A 22,643-nucleotide genomic window follows, 5' to 3' on the forward strand; every position below is an offset into this window, starting at 1 on the left:
AGCTGATGTCCCAGCCCCTATAGCATGGGGGAACAGGGGTCTCACCCCTCTCCTATAGCCTGGGTCTGACTGTGACCCAGTCCCTATAGCAGGGGATCCCAAATCCCCCCTCTATAGTGAGGTCTGGCTATCTTCCCCCCCCCCCCCCTTATACCCATAGGGGGTTCTCAACCTCCTTAACTATAAATGGGGTACACCTATATCACTGCTCATATAGCTAGGGAGATCACAGCCCCCTCCCCTATAGCCAGGGCACACCTATACCCGCGCCCCTACTACCAGCCCTCCCCGGTCGTCGCCCCGCCCCGCCCCGGCCCGGCCCTCCCCGGGGGAGGGCGCTCGGGGGCCGCGGTCCCGCGGCAGCGCCCGCCATGTTTCCCGGCAGCCCACTCTGCCCGCCGCCCGCCTGAGCCTGCCGGCGGCCGGCCCTACCCGGCCCGGCCCGGCGGCCGCCCGCCTCCGCCGCCGGTGAGTGGGACCCGGCGCGGCCCGGTGCCCCGGCCCGGACCCGCCCGCCGCCGCGCAGGCCCCAAAGCCTCGGCCTCGATTTCCACCGCGGGCGGGGAGCGGGGTGCGGGGCCCAGCCGCGGCGGGCGGGGAGGCGCGGGAAGGCATCTCGTCCCCCCAGGGGCAGCGCCGGCTTTCGACCGGGCAGCGGCTGGGGCGGCTCGGCCGGAGGGTGACGGGGCGGCGGCGGCGGTCCCGAGCCTGCGGCGGGTTACCCGGCTCGGCTCGGGGGCAGGGGCAGAGCAGCCGGAGGGGGAGTGGTTCTTAATTTCAGCTGGTTTTGCGGTAGAGCCCTGTGCCGCTCGGCTCCTGCTGCAGCTCTCCCCTGGGCTGCTGGCTAAGGGAGAGCTGAGCTGAACTCTGCCCAAAGTCACAGCAGTCGTTCCCTTCTCTCTCCAGGGGCACTCAAAATCAGAAGAAACTCCTGAAAATTTGTCTGTTCAGCTTGCTAGGTCTGCTCCCAGAGGCTTTGGTGTGGAGGAGGCTCTCTTGGCTGCTGGGGCTGAAGGAGAGGTCGGTCTGAGCCGGGAAGGACTCCTGGTCTGGTAATGTGAATGCTGGTCTGAGCTCTGCAAGGGGAGCCCCGAGTGCACAGCAGAAATTCGTATCACCCAGCTGAGGACAAGGAGGACTAAACCGGAGCTGATCCACTTCCATCCCACGGGAGCGCTCTTGGGAGGGTAATTATTTCATGTTCCTGTTGTTTTATTCCCTCGGTGGAACAAGTTTTGTAGGAGTGTGAAAGCAAGCAGCAGAGTTACCTGTGAAGCGGTGGATACTTTGTGCATCTGCTGTGCTGGGAGAAGGGGATTGCTGCTGGGGACTCCCAGTAGCAACACAGTGTCTTTGCACCCGAGCTGAAGCCACCTGTGCCGCCACGGCCCTGCAAACATCCTCTCCCCTTGTCCCCCACTGAAGCTCTACTGGACACAGCCATGTCGTTAACACATGTCTGAATTGGTGTTTGTTGTTGCTGGGTGTTATTGCTCATGGTTCTGGTTTAAAAGGATGCAGTGCAGTTTGGCCGTGTAAATGCTATACCATGTGTGGCTGGAAGGGGCCAGTTCCCAGGTCTGGAGGCAACTGCAGGTGATCTAGGGAGAAATTATTATGATTAATTTTAAAAGTAGGTTTCACCGTGTCTGCTCTCTTCCCCAGGAAGGTGTTCTAGAATCACATCTTACTACTGGGAAGAAACCTTATCCTTATTTCCAGCCTACGTATGCCAGCATGGGTCAGAAAATACATGAGCATGTCAAAACTGAGAGTCAACGAGTTCTTTTTGCCTCACTTATATCACCTTCCTGAGAGCTAAAGAAGTAAAACAGGCTTGAAATGAAAACAAGCGCCACTAAGTGCAAAGTGTAACTACTTAGGCTGGACGCTGGCCTTTTGAGTGGCATTCTTTGTGTCAGTGTTTGCAGGAGCCAGTCATGCTGCGATGGCACTTCTCATTACTGTTGGAGAGCAGATTGTTCAGGTCTTACATGTGTGTCCCTCTACTGGGAGTTTTGGGAGCCTTGTGGTGTGGGGAGGGAGTACCGGGAGCTGGTTCCTGTCGGCTGTTCAGCCCGGCTCTGGGCAGGCTCCTGCAGCTGAGCTCTGGGTGGCTCAAGGCCCCAGGACTTGTGTCCTGTGGCTGCTTACGAGCCTTGTGTACCCTGTGCTCAGGGGACTCGGATTGTGTCGTGCATGTGCAGGAACCAGATTCTCTCGGGATCCTTTGTGCTCCTTCCTGATCAGCTGCGGTGTACAACGAATGAATGCTCCAGCCCTAACAGTGTCTCATTTTTATTCCTGTTTGTAGCTTGGTGCCTTGGAGGAGAGAGGATGGCTCAGGAGACGAACCAGACCCAGGTGCCTCTGTTGTGCACCACAGGCTGTGGATTTTATGGCAGCCCCCGGACTAACGGGATGTGCTCCATTTGCTATAAGGAGTTTCTGCAGAGGCAGCAGAGCAGTGACCGGATAAGCCCCCCAGGTAGAGGTTTTTTGGCTGAGAAATCTGTCTTAAATGGGTGCCTGGATGCAGACTGTGTTAAGTGACTGGGATAGTGTGTGGTACTGGTACTGGCTGCCAGCAGATTTATTCCCTCCTGGAAAACTTGTGTCTTTTCCTGTAGACCTGAGCCTCTAAATCAAAGACCTGAGCCTTTGAACACTTCTGTTCCCTGGAAGGGGGTCAGTTCTTTTCTTCCCTGTCCCAGCTGTTTGTGAAGCCCGTCCCAGTCAGCACCTTCCAGTAAACCGCAAAACTTCACTGGCACTAACAGTGGCCCAGATTTTTAGCTATTACCTGCTGTCTGAGTTACATGCTGACTGCTGGGAGTCACAACAGACCCCTGAAATGACTTTTTATTTGGGAAGAATTTGGCCAGTTTGTATTTGCATAACTTTCTTATCTTAACAGGGTTGACAATCAAAAGCAATGAAATAAAAGGTTTGTTTCTTGCAGCTGAACAGAGCTGACAGAGCACCAAGCTGGGAGGCAGCTGGGTGCACAGAAAGGATGCTCTTTCCATCATTAGCAGGATTTTCTTTTGCTGAGAGTTTGTGCAGATGCCCCACGTACAGGCTTTGCAATACTGGTGAGAAACGCCTTCCAGAGATCTTCTGAAGTTTTATTCCTGAGTGTAATAATGGCTTTCCTTGAATTACCCACCCAAAATTTATATTGGGAACACAGCTCTTCCTGACAAAGGGTTTCCCTAAAGACCCTGACGTAGATCCTCGGCTGACATAAACCAACGTGCTTCTGTCAAAGCCGTTTCCTTTCAGCAGATGAGGATCTGGTTCTTATGCCTTGGAGAAGTTGCAAAGTAACGTGGGGTTTGAGGTATGTTGGTACCTGCAGCACTTTAATTTATGCTGATAGGAGAATGTTGATGCTGATGTGGAGTTTGCCTTGCAGTGTTGTGGAAAAGAAGGCGAGTCAAAGAATGACATGGGTGACTGAAGTCAGGTTTTAGCAGATGTTACAAAACACAGTAATGGCAGGCATTCAGCATGTAACTCCTGCAAATAAACTGGCATCCCTCAAAAGGGAGTTCACAGATCCCGAGGAGCTAAGCAGATCTCCATAAATGAGGCCTGCAGTCCTCAGGAAGATGAGCAGCTAATTCCAGAGGGATCCTGATACAAGGAGTCATTCCTGATCTAGTGTAAGAATAGCTGCACTGGGTCACAGTGAGGTCTGTCCAGCACTGATGTGTTGTCCCCACAGAGACCTGTGCCCAAATTCAGAGGGGAGATTATAAGAATAGGGGATCTGGGAGTGATCCCAACCAGGGTGCGCCCTCCTAGCTCTTGGTAGGGAGCAGGAGGTTAAAGCCTGCTGAAAGTGCCTGTCCTGCTTTCTCCTGGGCTGTCAAGCACCCAAGGAACTTGCTGACATTTTAAAGAGTTTACCAAGACTGTGATCTTGTCTTGTAGCACCCAGTGGTCCCAACAGCAGCCCCATGGCTTCAGATTCAGTTGCAGGGCAGCGTGCAGAGGGGGACTCCATGCCTGAGGATGTGAAAGCCAGGTAGGGGCATAGCCTACAGGGTGGGGGGATCTGCAGCTGTGCTAAAAATCAGCCCTGGGACACAAGGGGTTGTCTCTCATCCTTCACATGGCCAAGGGGATCCGTAAAGTGGGCTGGATCACTGTTCTTGGTTTATCTGGAAGACACAGATGTCCCTGTCAATGATGACTGATGCATACAGTCAGGTACCAGAGGATTGGTAGTAAATTAAAACCTGTAGTAAACTAAATGGCGTCCTGGTTCTCTTAGAGCCAGCGTACCTTGTCTGTCACTGGCTGTGTTAAACTGTTCAGATTCAACTCAGTCCTAAGTGACAGCACCTGGCGATGATCCAGTCTGGAAGCTGCAACAGCAGGATTAGGGACCTCAGTCATGTTTGATAGGAAGGAAGGTAGTACCGCGTTGAGCTCTACCATTGTGTTACAGTCCTGGCTCATAACTCAGTTTCCCTGTCCCTGGACTTGTTTGGATGGGCTTTTTCCTTGGCTTTGAGATATAATTGGGTGGAAAAGGGAACTGAAATCATCACAGATTCATTCCATTTGTGTCTGTGAAGAACTTTGATCCCAAATCTCAAGGGGAATTGGCCTGCTGTAGTCCTGAGCTACCTCTGAGTATCATGAAATTAACTTTATGGGCTGAAGAGCTCTCCCACATAACTGTTCATCAAGAGAAAATACTTGTGTTCTCTCTATGGTTTGTTTGTTTGTTGCAAATGCTTCCAGTGCTCAAACTCCTGTGACCCATCAGATGACGGCCATGAGCATATCCAGAGAAGAAAACAGCAGTGAGCCAGAAGAACTGATCAAGACAGAAGAAGCCTCATCAGCATCTTCCTCATCAGGTAGATGGTTTGGCCTTTGCACAAGTCTGAATTACACCAATCTCGCAAGTCGGTTTGAGCAGCAAGTACAATACTGGCCGCTAACTCCAGGGGCCAGTTGTTACCTCCTGGCAGGAAGGGATCACCTAGCAAAAGAGCTAAGGAGAAAACAGTTTGTTTCTGAAACAGGGAGGAGAGAAAATGCTGTGCCTGAGGGCAGGCCGATAGAGATTGCTTTGTGGGTTGAGGGCTGAGTAGCTGCCAGCCCTTGACTCGCTGGCAGGAGGATAATCTTCCATGATGCCTATCCTAGTGAATGGCAGAAAGCCCGGAGCATCCCACGGCCTGCTGCACGGCTGTTGTTGGCTGCAGTTCCCTGCTGTCTCTCGAGGGAGGGAAGGAGAAGTGTTTGCGGTGGTGCCCAGGGGCAGCAGCTGGCCTGGTTGGTGTCATCCTGTGTGATGGGCGGCATGCCTGCCCCTCGGAGGGGAGCGCCAACACTGTCGCTTTGCAAAGTGCGTACCTTGAAGTGGTAGAGGAGCACAGGTGTCGTTGCCCAGCAGCGTATGTCCTCCAGTCAATGAATTACAGGGTGAGCTGTTGTGTTGTAGCCGAGCCGTAACCAAGTAACACTGCATTGGAGACACCCTCCTTTAGTTCAACTGACAGTTTGCTTGCATTCAAAGCTAAAAAAAACCCCACGAGTTGTTGGTTGCTAAAAAAACAGGCTCTAGTCACCGCATATAACTCTGCATTTTGGATTTGGTAATCTCTGGCCCGTAAGCCATGGGGACAATTTACAACAGGCAGGTGAGAGAGTATTTGGTGAAAGGGAGGCTTGGAAGAGCCTGCCCCTTTCTTCTGACTGTGGGATTGTTAGGGAGTTGTTTAGGGTCATATCCACAAAGCTATCTCTGCCTCTGTCTCCTTAGCCTGATTTTCAGAGCAGTGTGCGCTGCAGGTGTGTATCTGCTAGCAGTTGGAGCTCCTCCCTCCTGTCGACTTCTCTAACCTGCTTAGGTACTGTAGGAAATCCTGCTAAGCATCAGTGACCTTTAACAATCTGGCTTTCAGAGCTCAGTTTTCCTTTTGGTAGATTAGAGACAGTGATGAGTATCTGGGTAAAGCATTCTGAGACCTACATACGAGGAACACTTACATAAGAGTCAGCAAAAATAATTAGTAGTACTTACAAGGGGTTAACTTTTTTCCCCCTTGCAAAGATTAACTGTAGGCTCAGCTGTGCAACTGTTTTGTCACTACAGCTTAGCTGATGTACTATCCAGACACATGCTTAACCTGTGGCAAGCACTGGGTAATTCTACTCAGTAGTACCTTTCCTTGGCAGGAGCTAAACAGCATCACATTACCTTACCTCTGCCTTAGCTAAACCGGAATACCTCCTTGGTGTTTCTGAGCCTTGGACTTAAGGAATTTGAAACAGAGAGAAAACATGAGGCTGTGTGAGGTGTAGATCTCTGTGGAACAAGACAAATATCACAGTTTGGGGTATGTTGGCTGGGGCAATGTGTACACAGAGGTGTCTGGCACAGACCCAGAATCAGTAGGGCCTCAGGCAGCTCCTGTAATAAAATGAATGTGATGCTTGGTTTATCAAGAAGGGTAGCAAAACTCTGGCCTCTGTTTCAGGTACCCTGCTTGAAATATCCCAGAACACAGCTGAGAACAAGACAGCTTCAGAAAAGCCAAAACAGAAGAAGAATCGCTGCTTTACTTGCCGGAAGAAGATAGGGCTAACTGGTAAGTCCCTGGCTGTGGGGAAAACTTGCCTGTGGCCTGACTAGTCTGGTTTCATAGCCCTGTGAACAGATCTCCTGTGCTGCGATAATGCCTGGGTTCAGAGGGTTGGCGTGGGTTGGTGGGTGGAGGTAGCCTGGGGAATCTGCCGCTTGCTGTCGGGGTCCCTGCGAGCCTGTGGATGCAGGGTTGTGGAACAGGGTGGAGCCGTGCCTCTCAGGTTATCTCTGCAACTTGGCCAAAGCTGCTTGTAGAAGCAAAGGCAGTGCTCGCTGTGGGTCTAATTCTGCTCCTATTCAAGTCGGTGGTAAAGCTTTCACAATAGTGATGTAAACTAAGATAGATCCAAACCGAAAATCCCACTCTAAGACTCATCCCATTTAAAGTTAACATTGCTTGACTTCCACTGTTAGCTTCCTGAGAGCAAGATGGCTCTCAGTGTTCAGCCTGTAAAGCTGGAGAGAAGTGCTGAGATGGTGTCAGCTGACTGGTATCAATGGGGAAACTGCCCCTGGAAAGGCAATTCATGAAGCAATTAGCTTGGTTGTGGTTTGTTAATAAAAACATCATTCCTGTAAATTGACTCTGGCATTTAGCATTTCCCTGGAAAAAAGTTAACTCTAGAGCCATGCAGGTCTTGCTGTTCTAGCAGAGCGCTCTCCTCTTTAGCCTCCTCGGTGCGTTCAGCAACCAGGGACTGCACACACACTTCATATTTCATCCATTGTAAGCTGCTTTGGTATGGTCTGGCCTGGGAGGTTTGCCCAGCGCCTGACACTGTGGAACCCGAGCTTGCCTGGATGTTTGAGGGCACTGTCATTGAATAAACATGGGTTTATAAGCCTAGGACTGAGCAGGGTACTCTGTGCCCAGCCTTTCCTGCTCTGCTCTGCGCTGGGGCGGCCTCACCTCAAGTGCTGTGGGCAGTGTTGGGCGCCACAGGACATTAAGGGTATAAAGCTACTGGAGAGTGTCCAGAGGAGGGCCACGGAGTTGGGGAAGGGTTTAGAGGGGAAACTGTACGAGGAGCGGCTGAAGTCCCTTGGTTTGTTCAGCCTGGAGCAGAGGAGGCTGAGGGCAGCCCTCATGGCGCTCTGCAGCTCCCTCCCGAGGGGAGGAGGAGGGGCAGGGCTGGTCTCTTCTCTGGTGACCAACGACAGGACCCGAGGGAATGGCAGGGAGATGTGCCAGGGGAGGGTTAGGCTGGGTATTAGGAGAAGGTTCTTCCCCCAGAGGGTGGTGGAGCCCTGGAACAGGCTCCCCAGGGAGGCATCACGGCACCAAGGCTGGTGATATTCCAGAAGCACTTGGACAAGGCCCTCAGAGCCATGGTGTGAATTTGGGGCTGTCCTGTGCAGGGACAGGAGTTGGGCTCGATGATCCTTGTGGGTCCCTTCCAGCTCAGGACATTCTGTGATTCTATGATTCAGATCTGCAGGGAGGATTGGTTTCCTTTAGAGCTTCAAAGTGTGAGAAGTTTTGTCTCCTTTAGGAATCAACATGCAGAGAAGTCCTGTGAATGCAGAGCATTTAGGATAAAATGAATTTTCCCAAATGGGAGTAAACTGGCACCTTGTAGCAAGGTGTCTGTGGTCGTTACAGCCTGTAGTTGGAAAGACGTGAAAGGAAAGAGCGTCAGTCACTGCCAGCGTGACGGGGAGCTGATCTGCTGTCCTGTAGCAAACCCCCTTCCTGCTCTGTGCCTCAGTTTCTGTGTGTGCTGTGATAATGGCAGCACTTCAGAACAGCATTATCTCCAAGTAAAATGACTAAATTATGAATTTTGAAGCCTAAATAGCTCAAAAGTGATCCTAACGAGGTACAGGTTTTGCTGCTTGCAGGCTTGCTGCTGGTCAGTCCAGATGCTGCTGTGTGATGCCTGGGGAGCCAAGCTGGCTCGAGGGCTCGGCTCCAGCTCAGGCTGCCTCCTTGCAGCCTGGGGAGCCTGGTCTGGATTAGCAATCTGGTACTGTGCAGTCCCCGGCATGTCCCCTGACCCTGGGGAACGTGGAGAGCAGCCGCTCTGGGAGCGTTTCCCACCGCCACGACAGCTGGGGCTGCCCAGAGTGTGCGTGCATTCACAGGAGCGGCTAAGCCAGGGGAAATGGAAGAGCAACCCGTGGTCTTCCCCCACACTGAGACTCCTGTTTGCCTGTTGGGGACAGTGGCCCCCCTCCCTCATCTGACCTTCTTTCTGCATTAGTGGAGTTTCCTGGCCTGGCAGGAAAGAGCAGGGGCCCTGCCGCCTTCCTGTCCGGCTGGATGGCATCTAACGCGGCTTTGTCTCTCTGCTCTTTCTCCCTTCAGGCTTCGACTGCCGCTGCGGGAACCTGTTCTGTGCCATTCACCGGTACTCTGATGTGCATGCCTGCCCCTACGACTACAAGGCAGAAGCTGCTGAGAAGATCCGTAAGGAGAACCCCATCGTTATTGCTGAGAAGATCCAGAAGTTGTGAAGGGGGCTGAGCAGCTCCAACTGCAGCCAGGTGGCCTGGTGCTCCTCCCCTTCCTCCCAGCCCCATCAGTGGTGCGATAGGGACTCCAGCAGCACACGTGAACCAGCACCCGGATACGGAGACTCCTCGCACCTCCTCTTTGGCAGAAGGCTGCCGTTCCTCCTCTCCCTCCATTACCCGTATGACAGCCACAGCTCAGCTGATCCCTTCTCGACCAGCTTCCCAAGGGAAAAGGGACCATCCCGCCCCACTGCTCCAGTGCCGAGACCTTCGGACTTGGTTCCGCTGGGGCGGTTTGCACGGCCTGGGCAGCAGGGCTCTGCCAGCCAGCCTTGCCCTTCAGCTGGCAACTCCGAGTCCTGCGAACCACCTGGGACTCGCGGCTGGGGCCCGGGAGCTGCCGCTGGACTTTGTTCCCTCTGTACCGCCATCTCTTTGTGGCAGATGTAAAACCGGGAGCTGGGGAATCCTGGCAGCAAGGCTGCCTTCTGCTCCCCTAGAGGTGTTTGTTCTCAGATGCAGAAAAGGATTCTGTAGTTTTAACACCCCAAATACCCCTCCCCTCCCTTTGAGACACTGTTGTTGAAGCACTGGGGTGGTTAAGCAGCAGAGTACCGGCACAGTGAAGTTATTTTGTGGCTTGAAGCAATGTAGACACGCTCCAGCCACAGGTCAGGACCTTTAGGAAAGTACTGCTTTGTGGCATTCACTTGTTCCACACTGCTCGCTGCCTCGTGCCCCTCACCACGGGGAGGGAGCCAGCCTGCTAGGCTTGCTGCGTCCAGGGACGCGGCTGGGCTGAGGGACGCCCTTGCACCAGCCTCTCGTGCTTCAACGCCCCCTGAATAACTGTTGGCCACTTCCCAAGTGAGGTTTGTTGTAACAGCAGTGCCTGCGCCTCTCTTCTCCCCTCTGCTCCCTGCTTTCTGCCTTACGCCATTCTTTCTCATCAGGGTTGTGTACAAAGCTCAGATCACCAAACTTCTGCTTCCTTTCCTGTCTCTGCACGCAGGTGGATGGCAGGGCCCCCTCCTTCCCCACAGTCCTTGCCAATACTCGGTGAGAGCCTTTCTCCCCTGAGAGCATGTTGGCTCAGCAAGCCCACCCACCCCTCCCTGCTCTCCCGCCCCACTACTTGTCCCCATGGGATGGGAGGCAGGGCCAGATCCCCAGGAGATGCTCTAGAAGCCACACAGAGGGATCTGGGGCACAGGGAAAGGCACGTGGAGGGCTGCAGGGCACGTGAAAAGTCACAAGGAGGGTCCTGGGGTGCCCAGAAGCACAGGCAGAGGCTTTCAGAAAAGCTCATGGGGAGCCCTGGGGAGCAGGGAGAGGCACTTGGAGGGCTCTGGGCCCACAGAAAGACTTGTAGAGTTCTTGGGGGTGCTGGAAGACTCAGGGAGGGCTCTGGGGTGCAAGGGAAGGCAAAAGCAGAGCTTTGGGGTACACTGAACATGCTCAGAGGACTTGAGCACCCCAAAAGGTACCTGTAAGGCTCTGGGGCGCATCAATGCTCACAGATACACGTGGAGGGCTCTGGGGTGCTGAATGCTGGGCTCAGTAGCACTCCAGAAAAAATGTGGAGGGCTCTGGGGGTGTTAGAAAGGAAAATGTGGGGCTTGGGTATGCAGTGAGACAGGTGGAGGCTCCTGGGGTGAGCTCAAAGCCACCTCTGGGAATGCTGGGAGCAGGGCTGCAGCCATGGGGCTCCTAGCGGTCTCACAAGCAGAGAAACCCAGATGGTCCCAGGGAAAAAGCGGCAGCCTCTGCCCCACTTCTGGCCATCCCACGCTTTGGAAACGTTTTTCTGCAGCATCAGCTCATACAAGGGCATCAGAGAGTGGAGCTGCAGGGGCTGAATTGGCGGCTAGGGGAAATCATGGCAGCTCCTTCCAAGCGTCAGCTTCTTCCCCTATTTATGGCAATTCTGCCCTGGGGTTTGTGGGGGAAACATTCCGAAGGTTTTGTTTTTCCTATATGATTTCAGCCAAAGCAGTGTGTGCCCTGCGGCAGCTACCATTGTACAGCGCTGCCAGGATTCGGACCTCCAAAAATGGTGCAAATGCCTTTTCCTCAGGTTTTTGCTTCTGGGTAACATGGGCGTCACATCTGGAGCGCATGAGTGGCAGCATGTTTTAGTGCCAGGACGCACCTGGGCCGTAAGCACGGTGCCAGCGGTGCATGGCGAGGCTGGGTTTCACCGTTGAGGTTTTTGGCTGAGAACAAGCCATCACTCTCGGGGTGGGGGGAAGCTGTGAGAAGTTGCAACCACCCCTTGCCTTGTGTTCGCATGAAGGCCGGCAGCTCCTGGGGAGGGGAAACAGTTCCTGTGGATGCACCGGGAAAACCCACATGGCAAAAGGGCAGCCGCCCACTTCACCACCACCTACCTTTTCCCTTTTGTTTCTTTCTTCTTCATATGTGTAAATATTAAAACAGTCTAGTTTGCTTGGATGCTGTGGATGGTTTGTTACGGGCGTGGATATGTCAAGCGCTGGCTCAACTCTGGGCTCTTCTGGGGTGGCTGTGGGGCTCTGTGCCTCAATTTCCCCATGGATAATAATGAACAGAGCCTGGTGCTGGCAGGGGTTGGGGGTTAGGTTTCTCTTCCCCCAGCCCCAGTACTTAGGCTGTGTCCTGTGGCCATACCTAGCAGCTCTACACCCTGGGGGACCGGATTCCCCTTTGGTGGGGGAATTGCTTTCTCCACCTGTGTTCGTAGGGCTGGGGTGGGACCACATGGTGCTTGTGATATGGGGTGGGGGGGTTTGGCCCAGGCCTAGGACCTGAGTGGGACCTCCACCCCAGGTGGAGGGCTTAGTCTGTGGGGAATGTGGAAGAATATTCCAATCAAAAATCGGCCTGGGGCAACACGCAACACCTGGCCCAGTCAGTTGTCAGAAACTTGGAGCGGATTGTTGCCTCCTGCCCAAAGGAGTGTACTGACAGAGGGGTACAGCGGCAGTGCTGGACGGAGGAGGAGGTGGAGCCGTTGTGGAGATTGGATGAGCAGTACGAGGGGAGTAAGAACATCAATAATTTGATTGCAGAACATACTCTGTCAAAAACTGCGAAGCAGATAAGTGATAAAAGAAGAGGTTTCCATAAGAGTCCAGTGAAAAGAAGGGAAAAAGACCAGGAATTGAGAGAACATCTAGAAAAAGGAGAACATCTTGCAGACATTGGGTTGCGTGTGGAGGGAGGACTGAGGTCCCACTATCGGAAAGCGATTTCTGACTGGTTAGCATCTGAAAAACTGCCCGTTCTTCAGGGGAGTTTTGAAAAGGTGCTCGAAGGGAAGGAAGATCTGTCAGTGTTGATCGCTGAAGCAGTGGAAGACTACTATTCATGCCTGTTCACAAAGTCCACCGAGGTGAAAGCAAGACAGGTACAGAAGCACCAGTCGGCCGTAGGGCTACTCTTTTGGAACTGCCAAAGGAGTGGATGAAGAGGAGGGCCAAGAAGTGGGGGTGATTCCTATGATTCTAGCCATTGTTTTACCTGGATAGAGGGAAACTTGCTGGTATTATCCTGGATGATGTGGAATCCCTGAGGTGCTGCTAGGTGAAGTGCACAAGGTGATCAGCTCTAGATGGGAGTCGCCGGGAACATTCAAGGGCCTTGGTGCTTTCAGGACTGTTGGTCATGCAGACAACTTGGCATCCGAAGCCGTGATCACGGCAAAAGAAATCTCAAAAAATATCAGAGAGATTGTTACGAAAAGCGGGTTCATTCACCTGGCATGCAAAATGCCAGACTCCACACAGAGTGGAGGTATTTTATTTAATTCATTTTTGCCCAAAGATGGGTGCTAGGTGGTAACCCACAAAGCTGCATCCCACACTGAGACACCACAAGGCATTTATACAGTTAAATGTGTCAGTTGCAGCTAATATTCACACCCCTCAGCTAATAATTGGGTAGTTTCTTTCTCATTTCAACTTAAAAGTACAGCTCCCTCTAAATTTACCACGCATGCTCAGAGAGTGAGGGGCTTATTTGAGGGGGGTGGGTTCCTGGCCTATGGGTGTGATTTTTAGTATTATAATGAGGATTGTTCACCTAAAGGACGCTTTGTTTTAGTTCTTCTCACATCCCAGTTAGCTGTTCTCCTTGACTATACAGTTTATCACCCCGTCCTCAGCCTCTTCTGAGGTGGGATGTTTGCTTTGTTCAGTCTCTCAGCGCTCCTCAAGGATATAGCTGTAAAACAAGTGCTTCCCTATCTCTCAGTTCCCATCTCTGGCCATCAAATTCTGTTTTGCCAAGTTCACATGGTTCATTGTTATGGCTTAGTGAAAAATTCCTTTTTCTTCAGGATATCAAAATGAGTAAGAACGCAACACCAGGACCAGATGGGTTCAGTTTGAGGGATCTTATCGAGATCGATCCTCAGGGCACCCAGTTAATGGAACTCTTCAACTTATGTCTGGTGTCAGGGATGGGCGAGGGAGTGTCGGACTGCGTGAGTATCAGAATCGGCCTTGCCAGATGGACGTCCTGGGGGGAAAGGGAGTATTCCCTAGGTCCCACCTGGGCCAAAACGCCGCAGCTGGGCTGGGTTTGGCATGTGGATTGCGGGGGGTGGTGGTGGTGTGGACGTGGGCTCGTCCCGCCGCGCCGCCCCTGGGTCGGGCGGCCAAGAGGGGAGCGAAGGCCGCGCCGTTCCCATGGCAACCGGGGTGGGGAAGGGGGGATGGCGCCACTTCCGGGAGAGGTGAGGGCGGGGCCAGACGGGCCGTTGTGCAGCGCCGCCCCCGCCTCGGAGGTCTGCGGCGGCCGCCCGTCCCTTCGGCAACCCCGAGTGTGGGGGGGCCTGGCCCGGCATGGCCAGGTACGGGAGGGGAACATTGGTGGGTGCTGGGGGGTCCGGGGGGCGGCGGGGGACGGGCCCCACGGCGCGGGGGGCGGTGAACGCCGGTTTGGGGCGGGGAGGGGGCCCACAGTGATCGTGGGAGGCCCCACTGGTGTGGGGGGGTGGGTCCCACAGCCCCACATCGGTCAGTGCGGGGAGTGAAGTCCACAGCGGTCAGTGTGTGTGGGGGGGTCCTGTGCCTGTCAGTGGCGGGGGGAGGCCTACGCTGGTCAGCGCGGGGGGCACCCACCAGTCAGTGTTGGGGGGTCCCACCCGGGTCAGTGTGTGTCTGGGGGTCCAACAGCAGTCTGTGCATGGAGGGAGGCCCGCAGCAGTCGGGGAGGGGGGAGGCACGCGGGTCAGTGTGTGTGGGACCCCCCTCCCCACCAGCCAGTGGGGGTGGAGGTCCACGCTGGTCAGTGTGTGTGGGGGCCCCCACCAGTCGGGGAGGGGGGGGCCCCCACCAGTCGGGGAGGGGGGGGCCCACCCATGTCAGTGTGTGTCTGGAAGGGTCCCACCCGTGTCAGTGCGTGTCCCACTCAGGTCAGCAAGTGGGTGCAGTGTGGATCCCCCCACTCTGGCTGTGGGGTGAGTGTTTGTGTGTGTTGGGGGGGGTGTCAGTGTGTGTCCGTGGCATGGATCCAGCCCCCACGCCAGGCATGGGGTGAGTGGGTTTGGAGTCGGGGGGTGTGTGGTGTGGATTTGCCCCCCATGCTGCCTGCCCGCAGGGGTGCATGTCCCCCGCCGGTGCCGGGGTTTGGCCCAGCGTGAGCGTGACACACGGCCCCAGCGGCAGCTGCCTGCCCCTGCCTGCATGGACCCATGCCCCGACGTGCCCGTGCAGGTGTGCGGCCGCCGGACACCCTTGTCCACCATGGGTGCGTGTGTTCCCGCTGGCACATGGGTTGCCAAACCCAGGGGTGCCAGCTGTGACGCCGGCCCTGGCACCGCTGTGGGTGGCCACTGGCCCGAGAGGGACCCGAATTCAGCCCCAGGGCCTGTGGCGGGGCTGGGGCATCCCTTCACTTGGAATATTTGGGCATATTTAGGCACTGTGTGCCTTCCCCTCCCGGCTGGGCGGGAGGCCTCTGCCCTCCACCCTTTCGTCCCCCTTCCCAACCCTTCAGAAGCAGATGGAGCGCATTCCTTGGGGTGTGGGCTGGTTTGACATTCCTCAGCACAAGTCTGTGCCCAAACTTGCAGAAAATAGTTGCTTTTTTTTTTTCTCCCCATTTCTCCCCTTTTTTCCTCAGGAGCTTGGTATTCCTGACACACACCTGTGTGGCCAGGCCTGTGCCGGTGTCTGGGAGGGTCCTGGAGGGGCTGTGGCCTTTGTACCACTGTCCGTGCGGCTGTTGTGGAGAGTGTGTGTGTGTATGTCTCCAATCCCGCACCTGCTGTCCTTGCCTCCCCAGCATGGGCTTGCGTGTGGGGGCTGCAGTACATAGCATGGGGGTGTGTGGGCTGGGAAGTGTTGAAGGAGGCTCAGTTTTGGGGGCTTGCGTGGGTTCAGTGTGAGCATGGGAACTGTGAGTAGCAGGTGTGTGCTCTGTGTGTGTGTGTTGGGGGGAGACAGTGCGCTCCTCGGCTCCAGGGGGGGTTGCGGTGTTCACTAGTGTGTGCTGGGGAGGTGTGTGTTTGTCCCCGGCCATGGGTCACGTGTGTCTGGGGGGCACCCATTGCAGAGCCCTCACTGCTGCCTGACCTGCCTGCAGGCCGCTGCTGCCTGCAGACGGACAGATGGCAGCTGCCCCAGCCCCAACCAGTGCCCTGGCCCGTGGCGGACTGCCGGTGGCAGCCGTGCCAAGGGCTGGCTGAGGACAGGGCCTCTCCAGGCCATTGGCGTTCCCGGCCTCTCTCCGATTTGGATCCTCCTTCACTCTGGGCGCGGCTGCCTTTTGCCTCGCCACCGTCATGAATGGGCTGTCGATCAGCCAACTCTGCTGCCTCTTCTGCTGCCCTCCCTGCCCCAGCCGCATCGCTGCCAAACTGGCCTTCCTGCCCCCGGAGCCCACCTACGCCGTGGTCCCCGAGCCGGAGCCTGTGGGCAGCACCAGCACTGGCTCCCTGCGTGGCGGCGCTGTGGGGCGGTGGAAGCTCCACCTGAAGGACCGGGCGGATTTCCAGTATTCCCAGCGGGAGCTGGACAACATTGAGGTGTTCTTCACCAAGAGCAGCCGAGGGAACCGTGTTGGCTGCATGTACGTCCGCTGTGTGCCAGGTGCCAGGTGAGTCACCCATGGACATGCTGGCCCGTCACCGCAGATGGTGCTTTGACCCTGGCCCGCTCAACATCGGGCTGGTGTGGTGCTGGTGGGCACGGTGCCATCCTGCCCCCCTCCTCTCCTTCAGCCGAATGCCACCTCCTTGACCCAGCCTGAGCCGGCGCCTTGCTGAAGGAGCTGGCCCCGCCACGGGGGTTCGGAGGCATCTGGTGGGGCGGGTGAGCTCGGCTCCCAGGACCGGTCTGGCTTGTGGCTGCAGCTGGGAATGGGGTTAAACATGGAGTGGAGGCAAAGCTGGAGGCCGTAGGGGTGTAGGGATTCCCTAGGCTGTACGGCACATCTCCCCTGATGTCACGCCAGTGATGTAATGCTCCAGTAGTGAGCAAGCATCTGTGCGAGGCTCTCGGTGAGCGCCAGCAGGGTCTGTGCCAGCTGTTCGCCCGCTGTCCCCAGCCCCACGGTGACCACATGGATGCATGAGAGGCTGTGCCAGCCAGGAGATGCCTGCAGTGAGCCGGCTCTGCATGTTTAGTCTTTCACTGGTGCATTTGATTCCTCAAAAAGAGGGATAGGAGCAGGAGCCAGGAGGGATTTAGGCACAACCTGCTACTGGTCACTCCCACAGGTCCGTAAAGTGGGAAGCTGGAGAGGGGCAGCCCGGGGTGCAGGATGGAGAGCCGGTGGATGAGGGGATGGTGTGGGGACAGGAGGGGACTCAGCAGCTGCTCCCTGAGCTGGTGGCACGGCGTGGGGATTCAGGTGTGGAGGGAGGTCAGGTCCCAAAGCCTGCAGCACCCTGGCTGACCCCACGCACTGGTATTGCCCCGGGAGCAATGTGCCCTCCGAGGAACGGTGTCTGCAGAGACCTCTGTACAGGGGGCCACAGCCTGGATCTGCCCTCGGCCCACCAAGGGCTTTGAACCAACTGGGTGAGTTTGGGGTGAGGGGGATGGCTCTCGTGGCGGGGTTGGAAAGCTGTGTTACAGGAGGCCTCTGCAGGCTGTCTGGTGGGGACGTCCGCTCTGTCCCTGCATGCAGGTCCCCGGAGAGAAGAAACTGGTGGTGGGATTGCTCTGCCTGCATGTCCGCCTGCCCGCACCCTGCCATGGCAAGGCTTGGTGCTGGTCCCGCTTCCAGCCGGCCTGCTGGATCAGTACAGGCTGTGGGGCTGGAGGGAAGAGCCCGGGCTGGGGGGTTCCCACCCTCCCAAACCCCCTGGTGCATTGGGTCTCCATCTCCTCCCCGCAGCTCGTCTGTCCTCCCCGCAGCTTGTTATGCCACCATCTTCCTGCTGGGGCTCTCTAGGGCACCCGGGCTGTGACACAGAGGCTCAAGCTGGCCACAGACCCCTTGGACCAACTGTGGGGGCTCAGCAGGGAGCAGGTCCTGCTCCCTCCCTCTGGCAGAAGGGAGCCAAGCTTCTATCGATGCATTATTAGTGTTGATTTTTATGATGAACATTGTTTTTTCCCTTATGGTGGAAATTTCTTGTGCCTTGTCACTCCCACAATTCACTTCTCTCCAAGCGTCTGGTGTCTTGCCAGACTCAGGGGAGAAAAAAAAAAACCACTGACAGAATTCTTATTTAAAATCCCCACTGGGCAAACGGCCCCAAATCCTGAGCTTTTTACTAAGAAATACACTCAAAAACTTGAACAGAATCATCCTGCTTTTGGGCTGCTCATTTCTGCTGGGAGCGAGCCCCTGACCCTGGGCAGCAAGGAGGGTCTGGGTATTTCTGGGGTGGACCGGAGGTGACGCGAGGACCTTCCTTGGTGGCTGGAGGGGTGTTGGCCCTTCGTGTCCTGGGGTTTGGGCTTTCGGCCTCCAAAGCAGACGTCCTGGCTGGTGCTGCCCAGGCATGTCTGTCCCCGAGCTGCTGGCAGGGCCGGGCAGTGCAGCGGCACCACAGCGGAGTTCCTGGTTAACCCACTGTGCCTGTCTCTCCCCGGTGATGCAGGTACACGGTGCTCTTCTCGCACGGCAACGCTGTGGACCTGGGGCAGATGAGCAGCTTCTACGTTGGGCTGGGCACCCGCATTAACTGCAACATCTTCTCCTACGACTACTCGGGTTACGGCGTGAGCACGGGCAAGCCCTCGGAGAGGAACCTCTACTCCGACATCGATGCTGCGTGGCAGGCGCTGCGGACGCGGTGAGTGGGGAGCTAGGCAGGGGGAAGGGAGGATGTCCAGGAAAACCCTGCAGGCCAGCAGTCTGGAAAACAGGAAGTCTCCCAGAGAGGGAACCCGGGCCAGTCATAATGGGAAGGGGTGGCTGGAAAGCAGCTGCAGGGGGAGCAGGCCAGGGGACCTGGAGGGGCAGGGATGTTGTGGGGATAGGACCTCGCTCAGGGGCGCTGGCACCAGTTGTGCTCCCCACCTTGCTGCTCCCAGCCTCTCCCCTGGCTGTGCTCAGCCCCTGTTCCCCAGCTGGGCTCAAGGTACAACCCTGTGACGGGCTCTGCCTCCTCTGCCCTGCTTGCAGCCAGGCCTGGCTCACAGCGCGCCCCAGGAACTGGGGGCTGTCCCATGTGGCTGCGATCCAGGGTCTGTGAATGCTTCGCCTTGCTCCTGGTGAGGGTGAGCCTTGACACCCCCCACGGCTCATCAGGCAGCTCAGCCCTGGCTGCTCCTGGGTGTTCCGTGGATAGAGCCCATTCCACACCATCCCAGGAAGCCTTGTGGGGTGCTGTGGCCAGTGCAGTGACCCCCTGAGCTGCAGCTTCCTGCGATGTGACTCTGCTGGCTGGTGCTTGGATGCTGACCTGCCCTCTCCTCTCCCAGGTATGGCATCAGCCCGGAGAACATTATTTTATATGGACAAAGCATTGGCACAGTGCCCACGGTTGATCTGGCCTCCCGCTACGAGTGCGCTGCCATTGTGCTCCATTCCCCGCTCACCTCTGGCATGAGAGTTGCCTTCCCTGAGACCAAGAAGACCTACTGGTTTGATGCCTTCCCCAAGTGAGTGGCCTGAGGAGATGGGACGGGGGACAGAGCTCAGCTCTGGGGGGGCAGCGCCTAGACTGGCTCTGGCCTGGATGCCAGCCCTGGCCACAAAGAGGGCTTGTGGTGAGAACTGTGGGCCTGTTTCCCACGATAGGCTAAACCATGCCCATCGTGATCCTCCTGCCTTGCTTGCAGACCCTGGCAGGGGATTCTAACCCTCCCTGGGGTCACCGTGCCCCCTCCTGAGGGCCATGCCATGTGTGTACCCCATGTCCTCCAGTGGAATTGCCTCCCAGCTGTCCTGTCCCAGTGTCTTTGCCCGTCAGCTTTGGGGCTGTCCCACCAGCCCCTTGTCAGGTACCACATGCCCCGAGGGTCCCTGGGACCCATCTCTCCCCCAGCGTGACTTCCTTGGGCTGTTTCCCTCCTCTGCAGAGGGCAGGGGTGGGGGCACAGAAAGGCAGCGCTGAGGTGGGAGAAGCTCCTGCTTTGCCTCTCCCTTGCAGCCAGGCCAGTGGGGCCTGAGGGACGGTCCCTGAGCCAGAAGCTGTGGCTGGGAGCCACCAGCCCATGCTCTGCATCCTGATGGCTTCACGTGGCCTTTGGGGCCAGGCTGAGAACAGCCATGCTTCTGCTCCTCAGAGCCTGGTACGGCTGATCCTGGTGCAGGGAGGACCTGGGCTCATGCCATCCTGCAGTGGTTTCTGTCAGCCCTGCCTGGGGCCTGTGGGGCTGTTGTCACCACTGTCTGGTCCTCATTTGTTGCTCCGGGGTCCAGGAGCTCATCCTTGGCAGGAGCTCTGTGTCCCTGTGCTCTGCTGTGATCAAAGAGCATTTCCCGTCCCTCTCCCCAAGGGGATGTGTTTTGCGGGGCAGGAGGAATGGGAGTGCCTTGATCCCTGTACTTAGCCCCCTCTCATCTCTTCCCCACCCACCTTCTTGGCAGCATTGAGAAGATCGCCAAAATCACCTCTCCAGTCCTCATCATCCATGGCACGGAGGACGAAGTCATCGACTTCTCCCACGGCCTGGCACTCTTTGAACGCTGCCCCAAGGCTGTGGAGCCGCTGTGGGTGGATGGGGCCGGGCACAATGACATTGAACTCTACAGTCAGTACCTCGAGCGCCTTCGGAAATTCATCTCCCAGGAGCTGACCAGCCAACACAACTAGCTGCGGGGCGGGGGGACAGGCAGAAACCCCCTGCCCATTTCTCCAGTTCTCCCAGTGTCCCTCCCCAGTCCCTGCTGCTGGAGGTGCAATGAGTTTGTACAGCCTCAGCTCTGGGCTCAAGAGAGGGCAGGAGGCCCTGGAGCAGACGGTGTGTTTCCTCTTGGACGTGAGCACAACTGTCCTCCCCTCCTGGTGTCAGCCCCAGTGCTGCTGGCACCACCAGCTGGGCTAGCAAGAGATGGCAGCTCCCTCCTTCCCCCTTCCCCAGAAAGATGAGAGCCCACCCTCTTGATGGCGTATCCTTGGCTTCGGACATGTCCTCATCCCCTCTCCTAAAACAGTGAACTCCTGAGCTCCTCCTGGCTTCTCTGCTGCTCTGACTATAGCAATAAGGCGAGTTGGAGAGGGGCTGGGGGCCCGGCCCACTCCCTGGCGCTGCTGCGGGGTGGGACAGAGGAAGTAGCAGTTCCTGCTCTTGATGGAACGTTCCTGGGATCAGTGCTGGTGGTGGCGGGGTGCCTGGTGTCGCCCCACAGCCAGGGCAGAGCTACGTCCCCACGGGTAGTTTAGGGACACGTGGAGGAGGTGCTTGCCCTGCACCCCCTCCACTCTGCCTTCTCAGAGCACTCCCTGTCTTCAGGTCACCCCTGGAAAACCTCCTCCATACCACTCGCTCATGGTGCGCTCGGCAAATGGGGTGAGGAAACCAGGTACTGAATAAAGAGCAAAGGTTTAACGTTTTACCTGTATGCACCCTTTCCCTGGGTACGCCTGGGGCTGCCTCCCTGTGACCCGGCCTGGGGGGGGCCAGCCCCAGCCCCTGTGGGGTCCGGCCCTTCGGCTTTCCCTGCTGGCTGCTGCCAAATGGCACTTGGCTAGATCCCCAGTGCTTGTCACCCTCTGCTGGGGATGGGGCAGCCCCAAGGGAAGGAGCCATTGGCCCCACAGGATGGGGCTGCAAAGGTCTGTCTCTTTGAATCGGGCCGTGGGGACAACAGGGGCACGTCCCCCCCACCAGTCCCTGGCCTGTTTCATTAGGGGGTCCCATGGGATTGTGGGGGCAGAGGTGGAGGATGGTCTCAGTCTCCTGGGAGCCATGACATGGGGGCCTGGGATGTGCTGCAGGGGAAGGGGGACATCCCCCCAGCCTGCTAGCATGGTGAGGGGTGCAGCATCGTCCTGATGGTGGCCCTCAGGGAGCAAATATTTTTTCTTATCTGCTCTATGGCCCTGGCTGCACGGGGAGCTCTGTGAGTCCGGGCGAGTACTGGCCATGGAGCCAGGCACCGGGGGTGTCCCGCTGTGCCCTCCCACCAGAAGACAGGGTGTTTTGCCCCATGAAAAAGCAGAGTGCTCAGGTTTGTGCTTTTTGGGTCGGCGCCTGTTCTGAAATTGCCCCAGGAACTGCAGCTCAAAGTGTCCGTGGGTTGGGGCGAGGGATGCCCCGGGGGCAGGAAAACACAAACAGCAAAGCACCTCTCTACTCCTTCCTGTGCCCACAGGGTCCCTCACGGGGCTCCCAGGCACTGGCTCCCTTGTCCCTGTCACCCTCATGTCCCCTCTTCCCCTGTGTGAGGCCGCAGGGCCTGGCAGGCTCATGTGAGGAGCGATAATCTCCTTAGGCAGCTCTTAGAGGGGCTCGGGGGCCTTGTGGTGGGGCCTCGCTGCAGCCCCACGCTTGGAGTGCTGAAATGCACCTATTGTTTGGGGCCGAGGAGGGGGATACAGGACCCCTTGCTCCCAACACATCCTTCACCTCCCCTTGGGACCAAGGCAGGGTGCTCCGTGGAGGAGGGGGAACCCTTCCTTGGTGCTGGGGCTCTGCAGGACTTAGAAGAGGATTGCGATGTTGGGGCTCTTGGGTGGTCTTCCCCCCTTTTCCAGGGGGATTTTGGGGTCCAGGAGCTGGGATGTCTGAGCATCCCCCCAGCCCTCCCCTCCCTTCCCCAGCTCACCGCGCACACCTGCCGGGCGATTTTAGAGCCTTGAGCTCATACGTATGCTGGAAACCGAAGCCAAAGCCACTGCGGTCGCCCAGCCTGTCTTCCCCCGGCCCTGATTAGCAGGGCTGGAGCAGCCCATGGTGCCCTAATCCTGACATAGAGACATTTTGTTTGCACCAAGGGTATTTTTATCCTCTTACTACTGCCTGTTTCCTGTTGAGCTGCGGATGCTTTAGAGTGGCTCTGCATCACCGGCAGGATGTCTCAGAGCCAGTGGTTGGGTTCGGGGGGTATTTGGGATGGCTTGAGTTTGTATTTACTGTGTCTCAGTTTAAAAAAAAAAAAGAAAAAAGGCAAAAGGACAGAAAAGTTCATCCTGATCCCCAAAATTTAGACCCAGCTTGGGTTTATGGGATCCTGGTGAGCC

General features: G+C 56.7%; 2 protein-coding genes across 4 annotated transcripts; both read left to right on the forward strand.

Annotated features, from left to right (window-relative positions):
• Window positions 1-331: 331 nt before the first annotated feature.
• Window positions 332-11,524, forward strand: LOC142049860 (AN1-type zinc finger protein 5-like). 2 transcript variants are annotated; one of them, XM_075077973.1, is made up of 7 exons: window positions 332-468; window positions 952-1,187; window positions 2,315-2,488; window positions 3,940-4,033; window positions 4,759-4,877; window positions 6,507-6,617; window positions 8,922-11,524. In XM_075077973.1, exons 3-7 carry the CDS (start codon window positions 2,338-2,340, stop codon window positions 9,068-9,070), a joined length of 624 nt encoding a protein of 207 aa, XP_074934074.1. In that variant the 5' UTR covers window positions 332-468; window positions 952-1,187; window positions 2,315-2,337; the 3' UTR covers window positions 9,071-11,524. The 2 variants fall into 2 exon arrangements, with proteins under 2 accessions (XP_074934074.1, XP_074934075.1); XM_075077974.1 differs by having other exon boundaries at window positions 354-468; window positions 907-1,020.
• Window positions 11,525-13,795: 2,271 nt separating this feature from the next.
• ABHD17A (abhydrolase domain containing 17A, depalmitoylase) lies at window positions 13,796-21,014 on the forward strand. 2 transcript variants are annotated; one of them, XM_075077972.1, is made up of 5 exons: window positions 13,796-13,904; window positions 15,641-16,153; window positions 18,111-18,305; window positions 18,937-19,116; window positions 20,048-21,014. In XM_075077972.1, the coding sequence occupies exons 2-5, from the start codon at window positions 15,840-15,842 to the stop codon at window positions 20,271-20,273; spliced, it is 915 nt and encodes a 304-aa protein (XP_074934073.1). In that variant the 5' UTR covers window positions 13,796-13,904; window positions 15,641-15,839; the 3' UTR covers window positions 20,274-21,014. The 2 variants fall into 2 exon arrangements, with proteins under 2 accessions (XP_074934073.1, XP_074934072.1); XM_075077971.1 differs by having other exon boundaries at window positions 13,819-13,904; window positions 15,611-16,153.
• The last annotated feature ends 1,629 nt before the right edge of the window (window positions 21,015-22,643 follow it).

The sequence above is a fragment of the Phalacrocorax aristotelis genome, chromosome W (assembly GCF_949628215.1).
Source record: "Phalacrocorax aristotelis chromosome W, bGulAri2.1, whole genome shotgun sequence".
In the NCBI taxonomy this organism is placed as follows: Eukaryota; Metazoa; Chordata; class Aves; order Suliformes; family Phalacrocoracidae; genus Phalacrocorax; species Phalacrocorax aristotelis.